The sequence below is a fragment of the Antechinus flavipes genome, chromosome 3 (genome assembly GCF_016432865.1).
Source record: "Antechinus flavipes isolate AdamAnt ecotype Samford, QLD, Australia chromosome 3, AdamAnt_v2, whole genome shotgun sequence".
NCBI classification, from domain to species: Eukaryota; Metazoa; Chordata; class Mammalia; order Dasyuromorphia; family Dasyuridae; genus Antechinus; species Antechinus flavipes.
Genome location: NC_067400.1, coordinates 410,522,497 through 410,544,399, shown reverse-complemented (window position 1 = coordinate 410,544,399; position 21,903 = coordinate 410,522,497). Strand labels below are relative to the sequence as shown.

The following is a 21,903-nucleotide window of genomic DNA, read 5'->3' as shown; positions in this document are numbered from 1 at the left end:
GTCCAAATATTATCTTCATTTGCATGCAAGTTTATCAAGCAGGCCAAAAGGATAGTTTGTTCTCAAATCTGATCCTAATGCTTTTCAATAAAATTACTTTAGGATATTTATACTTTTCTTTTTTTTTATTATAGCTTTTTATTGACAGAACATATGCATGGGTAATTTTTCAACATTGACCCTTGCAAAAACTTCTGTTCCAACTTTTCCCTTCCTTCCCTCCACTCTTTCTCCTAGATGGCAGGCAGAATCTACATGTTAAACATGTTTAAGTATATCTTAAATACAATATATGTTGTACTTATTTTTCAGTGTTCATGTTCCATGAGTAGAACATATAGAAAATTCTATAAATTTTATTATTAATTATATTTGTAAATATTTCAATAACATTTGGGATTAATTCATTTATTCCAAATTAGAAGAAAGGTGATCCAAGATACGCATTTAGCTCTGAATAATATCTGCATGTTTGAAATAAGGATAGCCCCCACTTTTGATATCCAATTAATTTCTAAAAATGAATTTGAATGCAAAAAGCCTATTAACATAAAGCACTAAGTAAAATAAACACTAACTCCTATGATTGTCATCTACATTTACAAGAAAACCAGATTTTTCTCAGGCCCTGCATACTGTGATTCTGTTATGTGGCACTACATGCTGTCACAACATAATAATGAATTTGGTCTTTGGGACATGTGTTATAGCAGGAGTATATATTAACCGTACCATATATTATGACACTTGGACTCTAAGGAGAAATTCAGGTAAAGGGTTTGTGGGCAAAATGTTACAGCAATATTTCCGGAAGTCAGCTAAAATATTTTAAGTTTAGGGTTCCACTTTCTTCAATATGCATCCATCTTCCTATGTACAGATGGTCTGACTACTTAAAAAAAATTGGGAAAAGCCCTGAGAGGCTATCTCTTCATTTCTCTGCCTTTTATACAAGATGATCCAAATCTTCCCTGGTTATTGAATGGATACCTGCTTTCTTATAGACCTTCATAGAGGATGATAACCATGATTTCACTTTTGAAGTTAGGGATCATATAACTAATTTAATTATTGTTAGAGTACTTTAAACTCATTTTCTCTTTCCCCCATTCACCATCCTGAGATTGACTCAATTATCACCTTCACATGGATGCCTCTATTCCCCCTTCTGAATGTGAGTCCTATGTCTTCAAATCATTTAGGCACTTATATTTATAGGCACATATATAGGCACATAGGCATATAGGCACATATATTATATGTTGGACTCAACATGTACAAAATTTAATTTATTAGCTTCATTCCCTCTCCCTTTCCCAGCAATCCCTTCCAAACTTGCCTATTTGTATTGATGGCACTCGCATCCTTCAGAAACCTGTCTAATCATCTTTGATTTGTCCCTTCCACGCTTCTCATCCAACCACACCTGTCAATTCCTATCCATTCAAGCTCTATCAATATCATCCCATCTTTGTTTTCTTTCAACTCATAAAGCTGTTGTTGTGTGAAGAGAATCAATGATATGATGGATGATATCTTGACTTGCTTGTGAATTGGATTTAATTGAGAATTGCACAAAGTCATCAGTCTCACTCTCTCTTCCAATGGCAGGACAAAAGTCACCACTGATGATGGCCTGGGATACACTGGATGACCCTAGTGTCTTCAAGCTTTAACTAACTGTTCCACAGAGAATGCTTCTCACAGAGCTACTGCCCTAAGTGAAGTGCTTATTAACTCTTAGCTGGACTACTATAATAGCCTACCTGACATCCACATAGCTTCCAAAATACTCTAAAATTTGAAAGACCTGATTATGACAGGTCCCTGTTTAAATTGCTTTTAAGTCTCTCCCTGATGCCTCTAAAGAACCTAACCTTTAGACATATTAATTACCTTCATGATAAAATAGACTATTAGATGTTTCCTGAACTTGACTTAGCATAAAAGGTTCATAGGATCCTAAATTTACGATTGGAGGGACCTTAGAAGTCATTTATTCCAACTGAAACTGAAAGTCCTTAAGTTGTATGGTCAGTAGTAAAACTTGTATTTGAACCCAAGTCTTCCAGCTTCAAATAAAGCACTTTAAAAAACTCACTATACCATACTGCATCCCACTTCTACCATACTCATACAGTCTATCAGCCTTCTTACCTTCTCCTTCCAATACCCAGAAAAAATGACTTTCTATTTCTGCCTTTTAGAATCTTCAGTTTAGGAAAAATCTCTATTTCCTGAAAATCTGTATCCCAATCATATTAACCTGACATCCTTATTTGTGTATAATTTCAACTTCTTTCTACTCATGCTCTTTTCTCATCTTATCCAGTTCCAAAAACATCTTGAGGTCTGAAATTAGATCATTTGAAAAAAGTTTGCCTCAGCACCAAGTATTGTTCCTTAACCTACAGAATCAATCAATAAATGAACAAGTATTTATTATGTGCCTACTACATGCCAGGCACTCTTCTTGACACTAAAAACACAAAGATAGAAAAGATAATAGTGTATTGGAGACACATTTCTTGATAAACATAATTATATGGAAAAGTTATCTGTTTTTCATAATCTTTTATATAAAGTAGAATTCTATTACAAGAATATATATTATATTATCATGAGTTAAATTATATATCATGAAATATGACAAAAAACCTACAAAACAATCCAGCCTCCTATATAGAGGATGAAGAGAACCAATTTCTCAATTTTAGCAGTTAAAAAGGAATTTCCTTTGAACTTGGAAAGAAACCTTAACATTTTTCCCATGCAAGATGATCCTAGTTTCTTTGTTGAGGATCTACTTTCAAAGAGTTAAAAAATCCACTTTATATATTTCATTCAATTAACTCTACTCATAACTTGTGTGATCCAGAAAGAGGAGGCATTTGTGAGGGTTTGTCTAAGGCCCACTGTTTCAGAAAAGGATTAGTTCTCAGTGTCCATGTGCTATGCTCCATCTGCCTAGTCAGACATGCTTGCTTTTAAACAGTGATATATCCTCTATTGTCCATGTGAAATCCAGCAATAAATTCACAACATTAAGAGTTCCTACCTCATCTGTTCTTTCCCAACCCATTGAACATCATTAATATCTAAATGGCTATGATCTCTGTAATGCTGGTATTCTCTCCACTGAAGCACTTCACAACCAATTCACACAGTTTTTATCATCCTGTATGAGTCTAGACCATGGTGTCCATTCAACATACTGGAGGTCTTTATTGTTTACATGTTTGTGAGTAAAAGAACGTGTCTTAGGATATCTATTATGTCCTCTCCCTAACCATGACCACAACTGGCCCATCATCCATTTCCTCAAAAATGTTCCTTATATGCCTCTCCTTATGTGGAAGAAGATGGCCCTATGAAACATATTGCAGCCAGGTTGTACCCACAAATCTGTGCTTTTAATAATTCCAGCCCTGGCACTGAAAAATTCCATCAATAAAGCACCAGTGCTGTCCTGACAATGTTATATGGTTGTGAATTTTGGCATACTACAATCTCCTTAGAACTGAAGCCTCTAAGCTACACAGAACTAAAACATCTGGATAAAAAGTATGATATTCCATCCCACACCTGGCTATTTGGAAAGATCCAGATGTTTGGAGTCAGAGGGGTGAAAATCTAGCTGATGGAATTTTCTACTTTTCATCCAAAAGTTTTGGCAGCATATGGCTGCTGTTTTAGTCAGAATGCAGAGAATTCCTCCTATGAAAGAGGAAAGATTAGTGTCAGGGGAATTAAAACACAAAACAAGTGCCACTCAGTGCTGAAATTAAAAAAGTGAACGTGCTTTTTAGTTTTGTTTTGTTTTGGCTATACTAACAAGCATTCTTAGGTTCTACAGATTTGTTTAATTTATTTTGATAAATATATTTCAATATAGTTTTCTTTATAATCTCATATTTTATTTTATGAATATGAAAATATTCATAGGTTTCACTTAACTGATGCAAAAAAAGTAATCAACTTTCAGACTTGGAAGGAAATATGCATTTTGAAATAAAATTGACCAATTAAAATACTTAAATCAATCTGCCTTTTTTTCCCCCAGGGGCATTTTTCCCCTGCACATTCCTAGGTCTTTTGGGAGGGAGTCTTCCCACCATCCTTCCTTTATCACAAACTGGATTTCTAAGGAGATATAACCCTTATGACTTGGACAGAGCATTCTGAGATTTAAAGAGTGGAGTCCCTGGTCAAAAGTGGCAAATCTGGGGTTATATCTTCATTTTCTTAGACTGGATTTTCAATTTTAGACATTGAAAAGGATAGCTTCTCATACTACTTATTTACACAATCTATTAAAAAAACAGGTGGAAATTTTTATATAGAATGTGATACCTAGTCAAATACAATAGAGATGTATTTAGGAAAACAAACAACCCTTATTTTTTAAATGGTATCATTTGCTAATGCTTTTAGTATAGTTTCTCTGGTGTATATGATGGGAACAATATTTTAAAATGCTTCTTTAGTATTAATGTTTTGTGGAACTGAGGTAGAAAAATAAATAACATTTTCATAGGATTACAGAATGAGAGCTAGAAAGGATCTTAAAAGACAGACATCAAGTCCTGTCCTTTCAAAGAGGGAAACTAAGGTTGAGAGTGGGTAAAGACAGGCATCTTAGGGTCTCATAGCTAACAAGTGTTTGAGTCAGGATTTGAACTCAGATCTTCCTGACTCCAAGCCCAGTTCACCATCTAAGTTTCTTGTTCATATGTCATTTTAAGGTTTGCAAAACATTTCACTATCAAGAACTTGGGAAGACAAGGATTATTATCCCATTTTAGAAACTGGTCTATGATTTCAGAAAAGTCTGAAAAGCCTTACATAAAGTGATACTAAGTGAAGTGATCATTGTACACAGTAACAATAAGACTATATGATGATGCAATTGTGACTTGGTACTTTTCAACAATGAGAGTATTCAAGGCAATTACAATAGACCTGAGATGGAAAGACCACCTGCATTCAGAGAAAGAATTATGGAAACTGGATTTTCATCTTTTTTTTTTTGTTTGCTCTTTTTTTTCTTTCTCATGATTTTTTCCCCCTTTTAGTGATTTTTCTTGAACAGCATGATCAATATGGAAATATGTTTAGAAGAATTGCACATTATATTGGATAACTTATATTGGATTGCTTGCTATCTTGGGGAGAGGGGAAAGAGGGAGAAAAATTTGGAACACTAGGTTTTTTGCCAAGGTGAATACTGAAAACTATCTTTGTATGTATTTGGAAAAATAAAATACTACAAAAATAAAAAAATACTAAAATACTACAAAAAAATACAAATAGAGGTCTAAAGAGATTAAATGACTTTTCAAGAGGTACTCAGAATTTAAAACCAGATCTCCTGCCTTCAATTCTTTTACTCTTTATTCATCACTACCTGATTGATTCTAATGATTCAGGAAAAAAGAATCAGGCAAGAAAACATGAAATATTGGAATGTTCTAGCCACTGGGGATAGAAATACCATTAATTGAAATAATCTCCACTAGCAAGGAGCTAACATCTACAAGAAGATAAAAAGACATATAAGTATACAAAAAATAAAGTAAAAAATACAAATAAAATTCAAATAAACTACATATCTAAAATACAAATAAATATGCATATAGAGAATACATATGAAGTAAATACAAAACTGTCAAATACACTTAAGTTGGGGAAGCGGGTAAGGGTTGTTGAATGGGGCAGGAAAGGTTTTATGTAGGACGTGATGCTTTATTTGCTTCTTGAAAAAAGAGGGATCCTAGGGGTAGATGTGAGTAGGGAGGGCATTTTAGGCAGGAAGGACAGTCAACAGAGTCATCAAATAATTAGACATTTTTAAAGTCAGATAATGTAGATAAAGACACTAAAGATAATATACATTGCATCTAGCTAACAGAATGATAACCAAGATTATTGCCAAATGACCTAGCCTAATCCTCTGATACTATCTTTTGTTTGTTTGTTTGTTTTTGGGACTCTAGCTCTTTCCACAGTGCCAAGCACATAGTAAGTACTTAATAAATGTTTATTGACTAATACCACAAAAACTTGGTTTGGAGAAGCAGGGTATTAAAAGTCACATTTTATGTGTAGTTAAAAAAAATATTGTGGTATAGTAGATTGAGCACAGGTCCTGAAATCTGGAGGACTTGAGTTCAAATCCAGCCTCAGAATCTTATTAGCTATGTAATCCTGGACAAGTCATTTAATCACAATAGCCCCCCTCAAAAGAGTCTGATTCATACCATTCTCCTCCTCTACCAACATGAACCAAAAAAACAACCCACCCGTGTACTTGGGCTGCTGCTCTCCCTCCTCACCCCATCCCTTCAATCATTCAACACAGTTTTAGCTTAAGTACTTGGACTCCTTTAGCAATCTGGGGCAGCTGAGAGACCCCTTTTCAAAACAATGTTTTTGAATGCATTAAAAAAAAACATATGAAATCAATTGTGTTGAAATAGTCATCAAAATACTTTTGTTTTAAATTTCATGGACCCCCATGTTAATTTTTGTTACATGAAGCCTTTCCTGATCCTCCCATCCAGTAGTGCATTCCCTCCCTCCTCATATCACTTTTTATTTATTTTTTATAAATACACACTTATATATGTACACACACATATATACGTATATGTGTGTATTTGTATGTATATATGTAGTTTCTCAATAGATTTTAAGAGCCTTGAGAACCAAGGATTGTTAACATCTTAATATCCCCACTGCTTAGCACTTGCTAAGCTCTTAATAAATGCTTGTCAATCGATTCTCTTTTCTTTGTTTCTAAAATTGCTTTACTTGACTGGGAATATATACCTGATATTTACCAGGGAATAGTAAAAGAAAACATTGCATCTATAAATCTTAACTCCTCCTTTTTCTGGTTCTGCTGCTGCTTTTCTTTTCTTTTTTTCTTTTCTCTTTCTTCTTCTTCTTCCTATCTACAATATACATACATGTTTGTGTACAATACATATACATAGGCATATATACATGTATGTATCACAGTACATATGTATATATTATCATGTACAGGTGCACACATGTTTATATAAACAGATGTATATTATATGCCTGTATAGTCTATGTGTATATATGTACTCACATATGTATTATACATGAGCATTATGCATATGTCTAAATATATAAGTATATAAATATATATGGAGAGAAAAAGAGAGGAAAAAAAGGGGAGGCTCTCAATCTAATAGAATAAAGATCCAATTTCATATGTATTTAGTAGATAAGATAAGATTCATTTAATCTTTTAAAAATTTTCTTTCCTTGGTACTAATCTTTAAATTTGGCTTCTTTTTCTTTGTTTTTTTTCTCCTCTCACCCAATTCCATCTCCTTTTAAAAATGTTGCCTGTATTTTAATTGTTCTTCTTATGCTCAGGCCATCTCAGAAAGTAATGGATTTCCCCTCACAAGAGGTCTTTAATAAAAGACCAGGGGTATGAACTCTTTTGATGCTTTAGAAGGGGCTCTTGTTCACCTCTGGATCAGACTAGATGGCCCCTGAGATTTTTTTAAAATTCTGTCCTTCTCTGTTTAGTTCTCTCTTTTCTGCTCATTATCTTATATTCTCTACACATCCCAAATCTAAACCCCAGGCAGTTATCTTCAATTTTGCTGTGGACACTGACATCTCAGAGCTTACTGGCAGAGCACATACCATCCCTCTCCGTCATCTCCCTGGACTGGCTATTAAGCCAGAGGCTCAGGTGAAAAAGTTTCTACTTCACAATTTCTGGGAAAGCACAAATGGGTATCACTTTAATTGTTTCCCCTGAAAGACCTGCTGAAGATGAGAAGCACAATCCAAATAACAAACACATTGACAGTGACTTCTTTCTTTCAGAATCTCACAGGAGACAACATCGTCTATTGGAAAGTGCAATGATGTGAGAAAGAGTCCAAAGACTCTGCTCTGTAAGGATGTATGACCTTAAGCTATGACCTTGAACTGCTCCTCCTTTGGTGTAAAATCATCAAGATGACTACTTAAATTTGTAGAATTTTAGGGTTGCAAGGCACGTGTCATTATCTCATCTTACTAGCTATGAGAGCCAGTTTCATAATCTGTAAAATGGAAATAATAGTACTCACACCATCCTATGTTGTAGATATAGTAAGCACTCTATAAGCATTAAGAAACTAAAGATAAATGCTATTGTTCCATCAGTTTAAGAAAGCTATTATTCCTTAAATCCTTTTTAGAGCAAATTCTTTCAAGATTTTCAAGTTTCTTGAGGTTCATCAACAAGGTGATAGTGATGGGATTGATTTGCAGGCATAGCATCTCTGCACAACCATTCAATATTTAGCTCTGTGCCTAGCACATAGTAGGGGCTTAACACATGTTTACTGACTGACTGACTGACTCATTGACCATCTCTAAAGTTGCAGAGAAGCTAAAAGCTGTGCTGACAGAAGACACATCCACAGGAAACATGGCCACAGAACTTTGAAGTACTCAGTATTAGAAACCAACACTCACTGGTTTCAACAATCAACAATGGTCCCCTTACCTTGGTCATCCTGGAGCTCTTGAAGTTAACTTATAACTGTGTGCATAAATTCCTTATCCACAATCCTATTGCTACCATTCCAAAAGTATCTTTAACCCTCTATCTCTATTCAAAGCAATTTTGATTCCAGAGCAAAGTTAGAGCTACTGTTTTATCTAATAGCTTAACAAGGAAATCATTTGAAAGGGAACAGAGCATAAGTAACACGGAAATACCTTCATTAAAAAAAAATAGGTTATCAATTGAAACAAAATGACTCATCCATCAGGCACTGGCTTTTGAGAGTGGGGAAAGCCCAATAAAACACAATTTCACAGGACCTATCTACTGAGAAACCTGGTGCTTTATCTCTATTCACTGAAACTCCTAGATTTTATACTTCTCAGGAATTATAAATTGGTCTACCCTGGACTTTTGAATGTTAATTGTCTTTAATTTTTAACACATCAAAGATTGTATGCTACAGATAATAATGTAGTTGGAACAGCTAGATGGCATAGTGGATAGAGCACCAGCCCTGGAGTCAGGAGGATAATAATATAGTATGGATAATAAGGAAAAAAATTATGCGCAATATGACAAAGAACCTGAATTAGTCCTAGATGGAATTTCCATTTCTTAAGATTATAAGTTCATCTGTATATAACAGAAAATATAAAGCCCAGAAAGAAGGAGCCTAGAGTTCTAGTCTCTGCTTTGCCATTAAACAGCTGTGTAAATTTAGGCTAAGTCATTTCTCTTCTCTGGTTCTCAGTTTCCTGTTAAATAAAGGGGGCAGATGCAATGATTTCTAAGGTTTAGAGAGATATAATACACAATCTTATACGCAATCTCACAGGCAATTCTTTGAAATTCGACAGAGATATTGCTCACTCTACCCACTCTGCCAGGATGCTTTCTCTCAAGGGCCCCTCCCTTGGAGCAAATTCACTTGGCAGTTCCTTGCCCCCATTCTGGGACAAATCAAACACTAAATGAAAAGAGAGGTGGAATTTGTTTAATTTCCTTTAAATCCAATTTATGTCTTGCTTTGGATTCCCTACAGCCAGAAGGGCTATATCTTTGCTAAATTTCTAAGAGTTTGAAATAATAAGTAAATAAAATCAGTAGCCAGACTTCAATTAGAATGGGAATGTAAAACCAATTCAGAGCATGTATATGTATATACTTATGTAGGAATATAAATTCTTTGTAGTATACATACATGCAAATTCTATTTCATAGACTTTCAGAACTTAACTTGTAGGAAAGATCTTAGAAATAAATCATCCACTTCAAAACTTTCATTTTTTTACAGATTAGGAAACTGAGGCACCGAGAAGGTGGAAGTTACTTGCCAAAAGTAACACAACCAGTTAAAGGGATGGAGCTGAGACTCAATAAATCTCCTGCATTCTGACTCCAGTTCCAGGGCTTTCTCCATAACTCACTCCACAGGCTTCCCACAGAGAATGAATGTTCTTCCATTGTCTGACACAGATTTAAAAAAAAAAAACAAAACAAAACATTTAGATGTTGGACAGTAAACAAAACCCTTCCTGTGAAGGAAAACATATTAATACTTACACAAACAAATCATGGACAATAACATGCAACAACTCAGGAAAACAAACAAAAAAAAAAAGAGAGAAAGAGAGAAAGGGAAAAAAAAAAAAAAAAAAGAGAACCACAAAGAATGTAAAGAACCGAAGCTGTCATTGACCTGATTTGTCAGAGCTGTTGCCTGTGACTGGCGGGATGGAGCAGCTGGGATTAGCCTTTGCGCTGTCCTTGGAAGAACCAGCTTTTTGTTTATTTTTCGATGCCTCAAGCGCTTTGACCTTCTTGGCATGCTTACTTCCTTTGTAGTGGGCCTCGGCCTGGCTCTACAAAGGAGAACAAATCAGGCTGATTTTTTTTTTGCTACTTTCCATACACCACAATGGATGATAATGTAGGGAAAAAAAAAGACACTTTCAATAATAGGCACCAATAGAGTTTAGAATACGGTTTACATGAGTGTAAGGCAGCAAACTTGTATCTTATTTCAATCAATCAATGAATAAATAAACATTTATTAAACCTCTTTGTTATGTGCCAGGTGCTGGGAATATGATGAGGAGAAATGAAACATTCCTTGCCTTAACAAGCTTGCATTACGTTGTAAGCTCCTTGAGGGCAGGGACTTCTTTTGTTTTGCTTCTTTCTGTAACTCGAGTGCATAGCATGGTACCTGGCACATAGTAGGTGCTTAATAAATGTTTATTGATTGATTTGATTGGTAACGTTTCCATGCTTGGGACATATCTGATTTTGCTGGTGCTGCATTCATTCAGAGGTCACTGACACAGACTGCAATCTCTACAGATACACCCTGGAGATGGTCTTCATTAGCCGGCATATCCCTTCCCTGGGATCATCACCTGGTGGCCAGTCCCTTGGCAACAAACATATACTTCATCATACTGTTTATTCACTATGGGCCTCTCCAGCTTAAAAGGACTTGCCTCATTTTGCTATCCTCATGCTGCTTTTGAGAGAGGTCATCCGCACTCCATGCTGAGGAGCAATGGGGTGAAAAAGACATATACCTAAGAGATTTTAATAAAGTGGTGTTAACTTCACCAAGCAAAGAGCACCCATGTCTGTTTCTCTGAAGGATTTAAACATCCAGGAAAGAGGCAAAACTGTGAAATAGGTGAATTTGTCTTTAGTGTCCATTTTATATTTCTACTGGTGCATTTCTCTGTTTTTTTTTTTTTTACAGCCACAGTAGCCTCAAACTGTCTTTCAGCAGACTGCCCCGGGCCAGCACTGCCACGCTCCTTTTCCCAGATGTTTTTACACTTCAATTTGAACTTTCTTCAATTTGTCTCTCCTTCCCTTCTCTTCTTAGTCAAAGCTGACCTGTTCCAAGTCTAAACTTCCTAGGATTTTACCCTAATCACAAATGAATAAATTAGCCATCAGATCAATTAAATAGTATAGTAAACAAAACATTTAGTTATGTGCAATTCTCTCAACTGCCTGAAAGAAGTGGTAATCTAATTCACAGACAAAAAAAATAGAAATTATAAAATGAGAGAGATGATCCTGGGGTTTCTAAGTTGGATGGAGTAAGAAAGGAAGGCTATGCTATCCTTAAGCCATTTCTAAAGGAAGCACTGGTAGATCTATGACTTCCCTCCTACATCAAAGAGAAAGGGATAACATCAAAGGAAAAATGACTGATAAAATCTTCCAAATGCCAAACAAACAGCAGGAGATAGAGGAAATATTTAATGGGTTCATGGACATTTGAGAATTTCCCTTCTGACCCAAGAAGACTACCTTGTCCCTTAGCACTTACAGTTTTGGGTGCTAATTTACAGATTGATAAAAAATGACATCTATTCTTTGCAATTTTGTTTCTAATATATGTGGGAAGAATATATATGGATACTTTAGTTTGGCATTAAAGAAGTAGTGAAATGCAGACTGGGTATAGAGTGTATTAGATATATTATTGCTTCCTTAGCACAACTTAATTACACTGATTTTCTTTATATCTGCAGTATGTATATGTACATCCACATATGTGATGATGCTTCTGCTTACTAATCATTTAATTCAACAAGCATTTATTGAAAACTGGAGTACAGAATATTCCATTGGTGTGTGTATGTGTATGTATGTTTGTGTGTGTGTATATGTTTATATATAGCTATCACTGGAGAAGGGGATAGTTGGGAGAGAACTACAAAAGAAGCAGAAGGCAGCATAGAATGGTGAAATGAGCCACTAATTTTAGTTTCATTATCTGTAGAAAAGACTGGTCTAAATGGTCCCTTTCAATTCTTCATCTTTGATCCTATGAGATATGTAAGTTTACCTGTCCTTGAGGAACTTATAGAAGTAATGAGATAATAACAGATAGAATGAGAAATACTATAAAGGATAACTTATCAGCAAAAGCAAGCTAACCTAGAACAGGAAGGACCTAGATTTGGGAAGTCATCTGTTAAAGGGACCAAGGCTGAATGATCCCTCAGTTCCCTTCAGGCTCACAATCTTATAAACCTCTCGAGTAAAGAAGTGATCACCTTAGGTTAGTCTTACTTATGGAAGATTCTTATGGCAGAGAACTTTTGAGCTGGGGTTTCAAAGGAGATGATCAAAATGATGGGAGGAAAAGGGCATTTTAGGGCAAAAGGGAATGCAAATTTCAGAGATGGGAGAGAGCAGATAATCATAAAAGTGCTTTTGGGAAAAATGAGAGGAGTCTGGGCAGTTGATTAGCAGGCTGGGAAATTTAAGATTTGATGCCTTGGGTAGAAGGATTCCCAATGGGAATTATCTTGAAAAATTTCATCCGAGGAACATGATTTTAGGAAGAGGACAGCTGATCCAGGAGCCAGAAAGACCTGACCTCAAGTCTCACTTCTGCCACTTGCAGGGTGTGCAAAAATAGTGCTCTGGGCACCTCTTTCACATTGTTAAGCTGCAGGTAAACGTACCCATTTATCCTTTTTCTGGTGCACAGATCTGAAGGCAATGTAAATCCATGCAGCCGCATCCATTGTTTGTTCAGGTGGCCCTTCTGCTAGCTCACTCTCAAACCCATAACTTTGTGAGCTCCATGAGAGCAGGAACTGGATTTTTTATATATCTATTTATATCCTCTAGATAGTGCCTGGTCCAGAGTAGGCTCTTAATAAATTCTTGTTGATTGACTAACTGACTTACTCAACATTTCACAGCAAGGCTAAACCATCTGAAATCTTTTTGAGTGTGTCATTTGATTTTCTTGCCTGTGCTTCAATTTGTTGGGCATGGATTACTTGGCTAAGCTCCTGTGATCCATTTAGTACCCAACCCCAGTCAAAACATGCTGGGTTAGAGGGCACCCCTTCCAATTTCTCAGCATTGCAAACTCTTGCTGTGAAAGAAAACACAATTTTGGACTACGGTCCACAGGGGAGACAGATGGAGCAACTTATTCTGTTGAATGTTATATTTAACTTTGGTCCAAATGTCACACACATTTTGGTCCAAATGACACACATCAGCAGAACATTAGCATCACTTGACACCATAACTTGTCTCATCTCTGAAGGAAGGGCTCTCTCCTTACAATTTTATTTTACATTTCTTTAAATATGTGGTTTTGGGTATGTTGCCTCCATATTCTTATTTGGGATCAATTCTTAATTCTGTACACAAATAGCTTAAGGTATGTGGAATAACTTTAGTATTTTATAATCCAGCTTTTCTTTTAACACCAGAAAAGCCAGGTGTTTATCAAACATACCATGACCTTGTACACAATCAGCACTTTTCTTGCATGACTTTTCACATCTATATTTCTAGAGATTAATCACTGGTATAACACACCTTCTGGATGCACATCTCAAGGGCTTTTATCTTTGTTAAAGGGGAAAAAACTATTTTGAATGGGAGGAAGCATAACTGCAATTTCCAGGTCTTCTATTTATTTCACTTATCTTAATCTCTGCCCTAGGCTATTAGGCTTAAGGTTGGTTGAACAGGATTTAAATATATTCAGATAAAATCTATTTAGATAAAATATATTGACATACCTAAAGCTGCTACAGAAAAGGCTAACTGAATTTCAACAAACGTAAATTGGTAATACATAGTAATAAAATCAAGGTTTTAAAAGTTACTTGAACACATTTGAAATATATATAAAGTAGATGCTTCTTTCAGAGGACACACGCTGAACAAGTTATATTATAATTCTGACATTAGCTATGTGGTGCAATGGTCAGAGCACTGCCTGAAGTCAGGAATACTCATCTCACTGAGTTCAAAAGAGTCACTCTTTGTAACTTTCGACAAGTCACTTAACCCTGTTTGCCTCAGTTCCTCATCTATAAAATGAGCTGGAGAAGAAAATGGTAAACCACAATAATCTCTTTGCCAAGAAAACTCCAAATGGGATCATTAAAAGTTAGACCCACCTGCAAAACAACTAAATTCAATATTGGAATTTAATTAAAACTTCAAAAAATAGAAAAAGCAAGCTTTTGAAATTTAAGTGGGGTGAGTACATCTATTTAGCTTCATATTTAAGTACAATGAAAAAACTATTACCCCAATCCAGGCCAGCCACGTTGTTTAAACACATTAGGTCAGATGCTGCTAGTGGGTAGCTGGGATTATTTCATTTGTAAGGACTCCTGGAACTGCAGGACACTTGTGTGGCCTCTGATAATTGTTCTCACCCTGGGCACTAAATGATACAGTATTACTTTGTTACACTTTCGCTCAGGAAATTTGTATTACCTTAAAAAAAAATCTCAGCCTTATATACCAGAGTGTCATTTCCTCATTAACTGTTTTTAGGGCTCACTGTAGGACTTTAAGAGTGTCAATTAGCACTTAGCCATGAAGACACAGTTCAGTGAAACTGCATTAAATGCCAAGATAAGTAAGATTTCTATGGCTACAATCTACTTCTTCTCATTAGCCAGAACATGAAGGGGATAATGATATCCAGGCTCTCATTCAAGCTTTTTTTTTTTTTTTTTTTTTTTTTTTTTAAATAACCAAAGATTAATTTCTCCTCCTCTCCACCTTTCACCAAAAGTACCTTTCCTGCTACTGTAATCTCATTACAGGTGGAAATGGGAATGTGTCTGCCACACACAGCTACTGTATCTCATTGCCCTAGGCTTTTGGAAAAAAAGAGATGCTGAATAATAAAATGATTCATGAAACTTTTTTTACCCAGGAATCTTTTCACAAGAAAAATTAGAAAAAAGTGGAGGCTAAGGTTCAGAAAGCTCAAGTCAACCAGGAAGAGTGAAACCCATTATTTGACCAGATTTAGCTTAATTTCAGCTGTTTATTAAGCAGCAGAAAACCCTGTAATTACAAATCTCTAGTAGAGAAGGTGAGAGGCAGAGGAAGGCATTTCAGGGTGTGGGGGAAAAAAAAAAAAACACATGCTAAGGTATGCTTGAATCAGGAGAGTCCTACCAAGTGGCTACTCTCTGAAAAGAATCCTAGGACATAAATTACATAAAAGGAAGGTCTGTGTCTTTTCTAAACTTTATTTCCAGCCCTTATCAATAGTGCTTGTCATATGCAAATATTTGCTGAATCCAATTGGTTTTGGGGTGCTCTCCTCTGAACTTACTGAGTTCCCATAAGTGGAAATTTGACTTGGAAATAGTGTGTGAGAATATTTCATCTATTCTTTCTTTGTCTACTTGCACAACACCATAGGGTTTCTTCCCCCAAGCTTACTCATTCTAAAGAAACCCATTTCTCTAGAGTAAAATGATAGAGAGAAATGTGTTGTATTTTAGAGGAAAAGCTTGAGGATATTTTCCCATATATTTTCTGTATATGTATAATTCAGAATTTTAGGTGTATGGAACAGAAAAGTCCATAATCCCTATGCCTTATAAATGTGCAAAGGGTTGTACTTTCAACCATTCTACCTTCAAGTCTAGTCTTCTAGTAAAAAAAAAAAAAAGCTAAATCATGAAATATTTCCACTAGTGCAGATTGTGACCCCTTTACACCTCATCCTATGTGATCCTCCCTGTCCCCATATTTTCCTATAAATACTCTATGAAGGACCCATCCAAATTGTGGGAGAAGTCTGTGTTTATGTGTGTGTGTGTGTGTGTAAGGATGTATATATTCTCTCTTAATTTCACTATTTTCCTATAGAATCTCATTTTTTTCATCCTTCAGAGAGTCATTAGGACTACTGCATTTAGTATGCTTACTTAAAATAAATTATTTAAAAACATTGCAAATATTTTCCCTTAGATTTAGGACTATTATAAAGGGTAAATTATATTAGGGTTCAGAAAACCCACAGGAGGAAAGAGTCTATATGTGTGTGTGTTGTGTGTGTGTGTGTGTGTATGATATAATCTTCATAGAACTGAAAGGAAATGTATATTAGTCTGAGATCATCATTTCTCTTTCAAAATTATTCACACCAATAAAAATTACCAAAGCATTTCAGTAAAAGCTACCAAAGTAAAATGTAATACTTTTAATATTATATCCTATAACTTCATAAAATGAATTTATGAAGAAAAATTTGTTATCTGCATGCAGTCCAGAAAAGAAAATAATCATGTAGCTTAGGTGTTGGATTTTTTATTACAAATGTTATCCTTAGTTCTAAATAATAATCTTCTGTTAAAATAGTAACTGAAATATTTATAATTTAATCCATCAATGATTATCAAAAAATGAAGCCAAACAGAGGCTAAGATTACTAAATAATAGCTAAATAACTGACCATTCACAACTTTGTTTTAACTTGTAAATATTTTCCCTATTAAAATGCTCAGCAAAATCAAATATGGCTAAACAAGGAGTCAAAGGATACATTTACTAATTCATCAATTTGCTAGTAAAATTTTCTGCTGATATTTATTTCCATAAGACAATTTCATTCAAAATTCTCCTCTATTAAGGTCTGTTGAAAACAAATCCAAATAGGATTAAAATGACCACTGACTTTTTAGTTCTCTATTACACAGTCATATTGGTTTCTGATGGATGGTTCAGCTGTTGCTTCCCACATTGGGCATTCCATAGTAACTGGATTTACAGTAGGCACACATTTTAAAAAAATATCAATGAACTCGGAATAGAGATCTCTCATTGAAGAGAAAAGAAGATGTACTTTCTACAATGTAGAATCTCTGGGATTAATTTAGAAGTCATCACAAAGTACAAGACAGGGCCGGGAATACAATCTTATGCTGCAGCTGTTTTTAAAATGTCATTATTTGAATAAAGGGGTTTGGGATACATTTTAATGATCTGAGTTATCAAAAAATTTTCATGTAGGCAAATTAATTCACTTCTTAAAAAGAAAGGTCTTTAGCAGTTTTCAAATTAATTTTTCAACTACAGCTTATTAGTTAGCCAGGAGTCTTGATGTTCATCTTCACAGAATATAATTCACCAATGGAATTACTCCACACAGTGTTACTCTGAAAAGCTGTAAATATAGAACAAGAAGAACCAACATGAAGAATCAGAATCAGTGTAATTTGAATAAGGCATTGGAATACATTTGCACTTGAAATGCTAAATTGATATGAATTTTTCTACAGTAGTCTTAATAGATGAAATTTTGTCCTTCTTGCTGAAATGAATTTTATAAATCAGTTTTCAGCTGCTTTAAAAATTCAGATTATTCTTTGCCTATAATGCTGAGATCAATCCATCAAAAGCAACATTTTTAAAACACCTAGTGAAATTCTGGACCACAAGTATAGGGCCAAGAAGGGAAAAGGTAGGCAGGCTGAGAATGGTGTGGGACATAGGAGTACTCTGAACATCAAAGTGTGAATTACATATTGTATGACATTATCTAATGCTACATTTTCCTTCTACATACTCCATTCACACAGTTATGTCACCTATGTGATTTTTTTTCCCTGTGGAGAGGTCTCTTCAGTTTTAGTTACTTTTGACATACAATAAGATCAATATTAAGGCTATCTTTTAAAATATCATATTCTATCAATCCAGAATTGAATCAGCAAATCAGCAAACATTTATCAATATGCAAGGAACTGTGCCATGCACAGAAATATAAAGACAAAACCTCCAAACAAACTGCATTCTGTCTTCAAGGAACTTATACTCTACTCAGAAGTGAAGATTAAAATATTTCAGAAGCATTACTCAGAATATTGATTACTTCAATTATGGATTATCTTTTCCAGACATAAATGCATTTAGTTTTTGGCTTATGGCCAAGAATCGTCAGTACACTGATACACATATATGCAATCACTACATGCATCCTACAGAACTAGATTTTCTATAAATGAATTAAATGGGGGGAACTTAAATCTAAAAGCATATTGTTGCATAAAAAGGGAGGAGGGAATCAGTGAATATAACAATAATACTATTATTCATAATAATATTAAACATTTTAATAAATATATTTAATAAAATATTCTAAGGAAACTAGATCCTCATCCTTCCAGAAAGATTCCCCCACCCCACAGAAGGGCAATCGTGTTTAGTGCTCTGTGGATGAATTCAATACTACAGTGTTAAATAATTAGCAAATTATGAGTTACATAAGATTTCCTACTTTATAGCCACATTACCTTTGTCTGTAGGATCTGCAAGGTTTTTATGCATACCTGTGATTTCACTGATGAAATTCTTTACCTTTGTAAGATCATAAGGTTCATATAATAACAAATTGCTGATCTACATTGGTTGTAAAGGTTCCTCACTAGAAGTTCTCTGTACAGATGGAATCACAGATCTAGTTAAAAATGTTTTTGCAGAATTAAATATTATTAATATTAGTAGTATAAAAATTAAGACTTTATTCATGGTTGCTTAATATTCTCCTTTAATTTGCTTCTTGTTTTCATAATTATTAAAAATGGAAATGATTTTTCTTTCTCCAAATTAATTTCACATGCATATTAACGCTTACAAATTTTACTTAATAATTTTTAGCTTCTTTGAAGTAGAAAGAAGAGTGACTCAGGGTTCTCAGTGAGTCCCCAGCTACCTTCCAATTTCTTAACATCTTTGAGAGTGTAGTTACATTTCAGGAGGAAAATGGAGTGCCATTGTATACTTTTAAAAAGGCAATTTTACAATTCAGTACCCAATGATAAGTAATGTAATATAATTCAGACCTATGAATTGAAGCAGTGACTACACAACTAACTAATTCAAGTCTTCTGACTGTCTTTTAAATTAGCCTACTAGGCTTCTACACATTAATTTTTAATCTGTCTAGAAGGTATTACATTTACTTCTGTTTTCCATTTTGGCATTAAAGAAATTTACATACAAAGCTCTAAATAAATCTAAAATTAGGTTCAGTTTTAGCTCTCCTGACATTTTGAGAGTTGAAGCTTATTTAACACTACAAATGTTAACTGTCAGTAGACAAATGTGACAAAATGACTTGAAAGGACAATGTTTAGCAGATCTGTCATGGGGTGGCTTACAGAATATTTTATGTATATTATGAATACTTTATTATTTCTCATTATTAATTTGAAATTAACATTCTCACATTTTTATCATTTAAGAGGCCTTATAACATTTTTAGATAGACATGTTTTACTATACAAAAATAATTCAGCATGTAAATTTAAGAGTAAAAGCATCACATGAATTTTTTTAAAGAAAAAAATACCAACTATCTGTATGCTCAAACTTGCAGACACCCCTTTTAGTTAACTGTGAGAAATTGTTGAAAAGATGCATATGGTTTTAGGTACCATCATCTTGGCTTTGAGCCTGAGAAAGATTGTTGCTTAAATGGATTACAAGGCTCAGCTGGAAGTTTTGCTTCAAGCCTGTATTTTGGCCTAGGCCAAGCAAAAGATGTGAGATTAATGTGAATTGGAATTTTTACTGGTCCTCTTAACACCAAAACATTCCTGAGTCTCCACTGTAGATTCCATCTAGAAGCCCATGTAAACAATATCTCCAAGATACAATACAAGATACGGTGACCATAACACAAATTATGTGTGGAGGAGCAAAAGAAGATACACACACACACACACACACACACACACACAAATGTAGGATCATAAAAGGACCGCTGGAATACTCAGAAAGAATTGTATGTCCCTCTGATTGTGAACATTAAAAGAGCATGACAAAATGGTAAATTGGTCACTTAGATCAACTATATTATGCAGCAGTAACCTTTATGAGTTCATTTAAGAGACTCAAAATTGAAGATGAAAACACAGTTCTTTTCAGGCTATTTTTTTCCAAGATATTGGTATGAAACAAAAAGTAATGTAGATGGTTCCCCTCCTGTCCTATTGCAACACTACATACAATCTTAATAGGAAACATAACTGTACCTATAATTTGGAAATGACCAATTCTAAATATCAGGACTAAGCACTGTTTAACAAATTTGGATTTAAAAGCCAGAAAAAGCACAGCTTTTTTCAGACACAACTGTTCTCAGAGATTTTACCTGCAAATGGGGAAGACTACACACTTAGAAGAATAGGGACCAGATCGTTGCCCTTGTTAGTAGAATGCCAAGTTAGGTTGTCTGAGAGTGTGCTGACACGTTTCATCTAGGAATAATGGCACAGTAGGGGCCAAGTAGTGCAAGGTGTTCTTTGAAGGAGGCTGTGGAGGTGATGGATGTAGAGAGTCAGGTGAGTGATAAGAAGAACACCTGGGGTTTTACTGAAATAGAGGCTGGAAGAATCTGTCACCAATAAGGGTGGCAAGGGATACAGGACCCCAAATGGAAGTTCCTGCTGAGTAGTCTGTGACCTTGGTACTCAGGCTAGAGATGCACAATGCCCAGATCAAAGGAAAACCAAATATTAATATTCTCCTTGAGAAAAGTTCTAAAATGCTTTATTTCTTTCAATTGTTCCCTGAAGTCAGAGGGCAAAAGTTCTGTAGTTAATTTGATTGATAGAGATACTTAAACAGGGAGAGCAAAGGCTGAAACAGGTTTGTTCTTTTTTTTTTTTTTTTTTTGGTCTATTGATTTTTTTTGTTATCATAAACCAGCCTATCATGTAAGTTGAAGACAATTAGCTTGGAAGACTTTAAGCCAAATGGAAAAACAAATAAAATCAAAAAGTTATTTAACTTTGGGGGATCAAGTTAAATTAGTTCTGTCACTATATGATTATAGTAAAAATCTTAGTATTTGAATTAAGTGAATGACAGTTGCGATTTGTGAAAAGTCTAAAAAACGAAACATTTGAAAGGAAATAAAGTTTTGTTATTTTTTCAGTAACAAATTAAACTGAGTTCACCCTTTAGAAAGTTGCCTAATAGAGGTCCTTAGGGGCCTAGTTTTAATGAATAGCTAATTATTTTAATTAGCATATCAATTGCTTACATGTAAATGGATGCCTCTAAAGTGCTTAAGGGTACTTGAAAAAGTTTGTTCCCCAGAAATCTTATTTATGCTATTAATTTACATTATCTATGACAAAAAGTTTGCCAAGAGAAGTTAAATTTTACCTGGCTGTATTATCATAAACTTGAATTAGTACTATTCAAATTAGAAAAATTTCCATATATGTAAGATGCAAATATATGAAAATGTAACTATCAAATATTTAAATGTCTAAAAAGTAAGCTCAGATGTAGTTTTTCTTCCACAGAGTAGATATTTAATAAAAGCTGGTTGTATTGATTATTTTTATTTACTTCTTCAAATTTATAATTTTAGTCTCTATATGTCAAATTTTGCTGTACACTCACCTGTAGGTCTCATTTAAAATGATAAATTAAATCTTGAAAATTATGCTTGCTGGGTGTGTTCCATGCCCAGAGTCATAGATTGGTTACTAAGATAGCCAGGATATGTGCTAACCCCTAAATCCAGGGTGCTTTCCAATATA

General features: G+C 34.6%; 1 protein-coding gene across 5 annotated transcripts in view; it reads right to left on the bottom strand.

Moving 5' to 3' along the window:
* The window catches only part of ZNF385B (zinc finger protein 385B), a 531,497-nt gene that overhangs the window by 38,663 nt on the left and 470,931 nt on the right, over positions 1-21,903 (bottom strand). For all 5 annotated transcript variants that reach the window (XM_051986113.1, XM_051986114.1, XM_051986112.1 and 2 more), the window contains one exon: positions 10,251-10,413. In XM_051986113.1, coding sequence (XP_051842073.1) covers positions 10,251-10,413 — 163 coding nt within the window. The remainder of the gene's footprint in view (positions 1-10,250; positions 10,414-21,903) is intronic.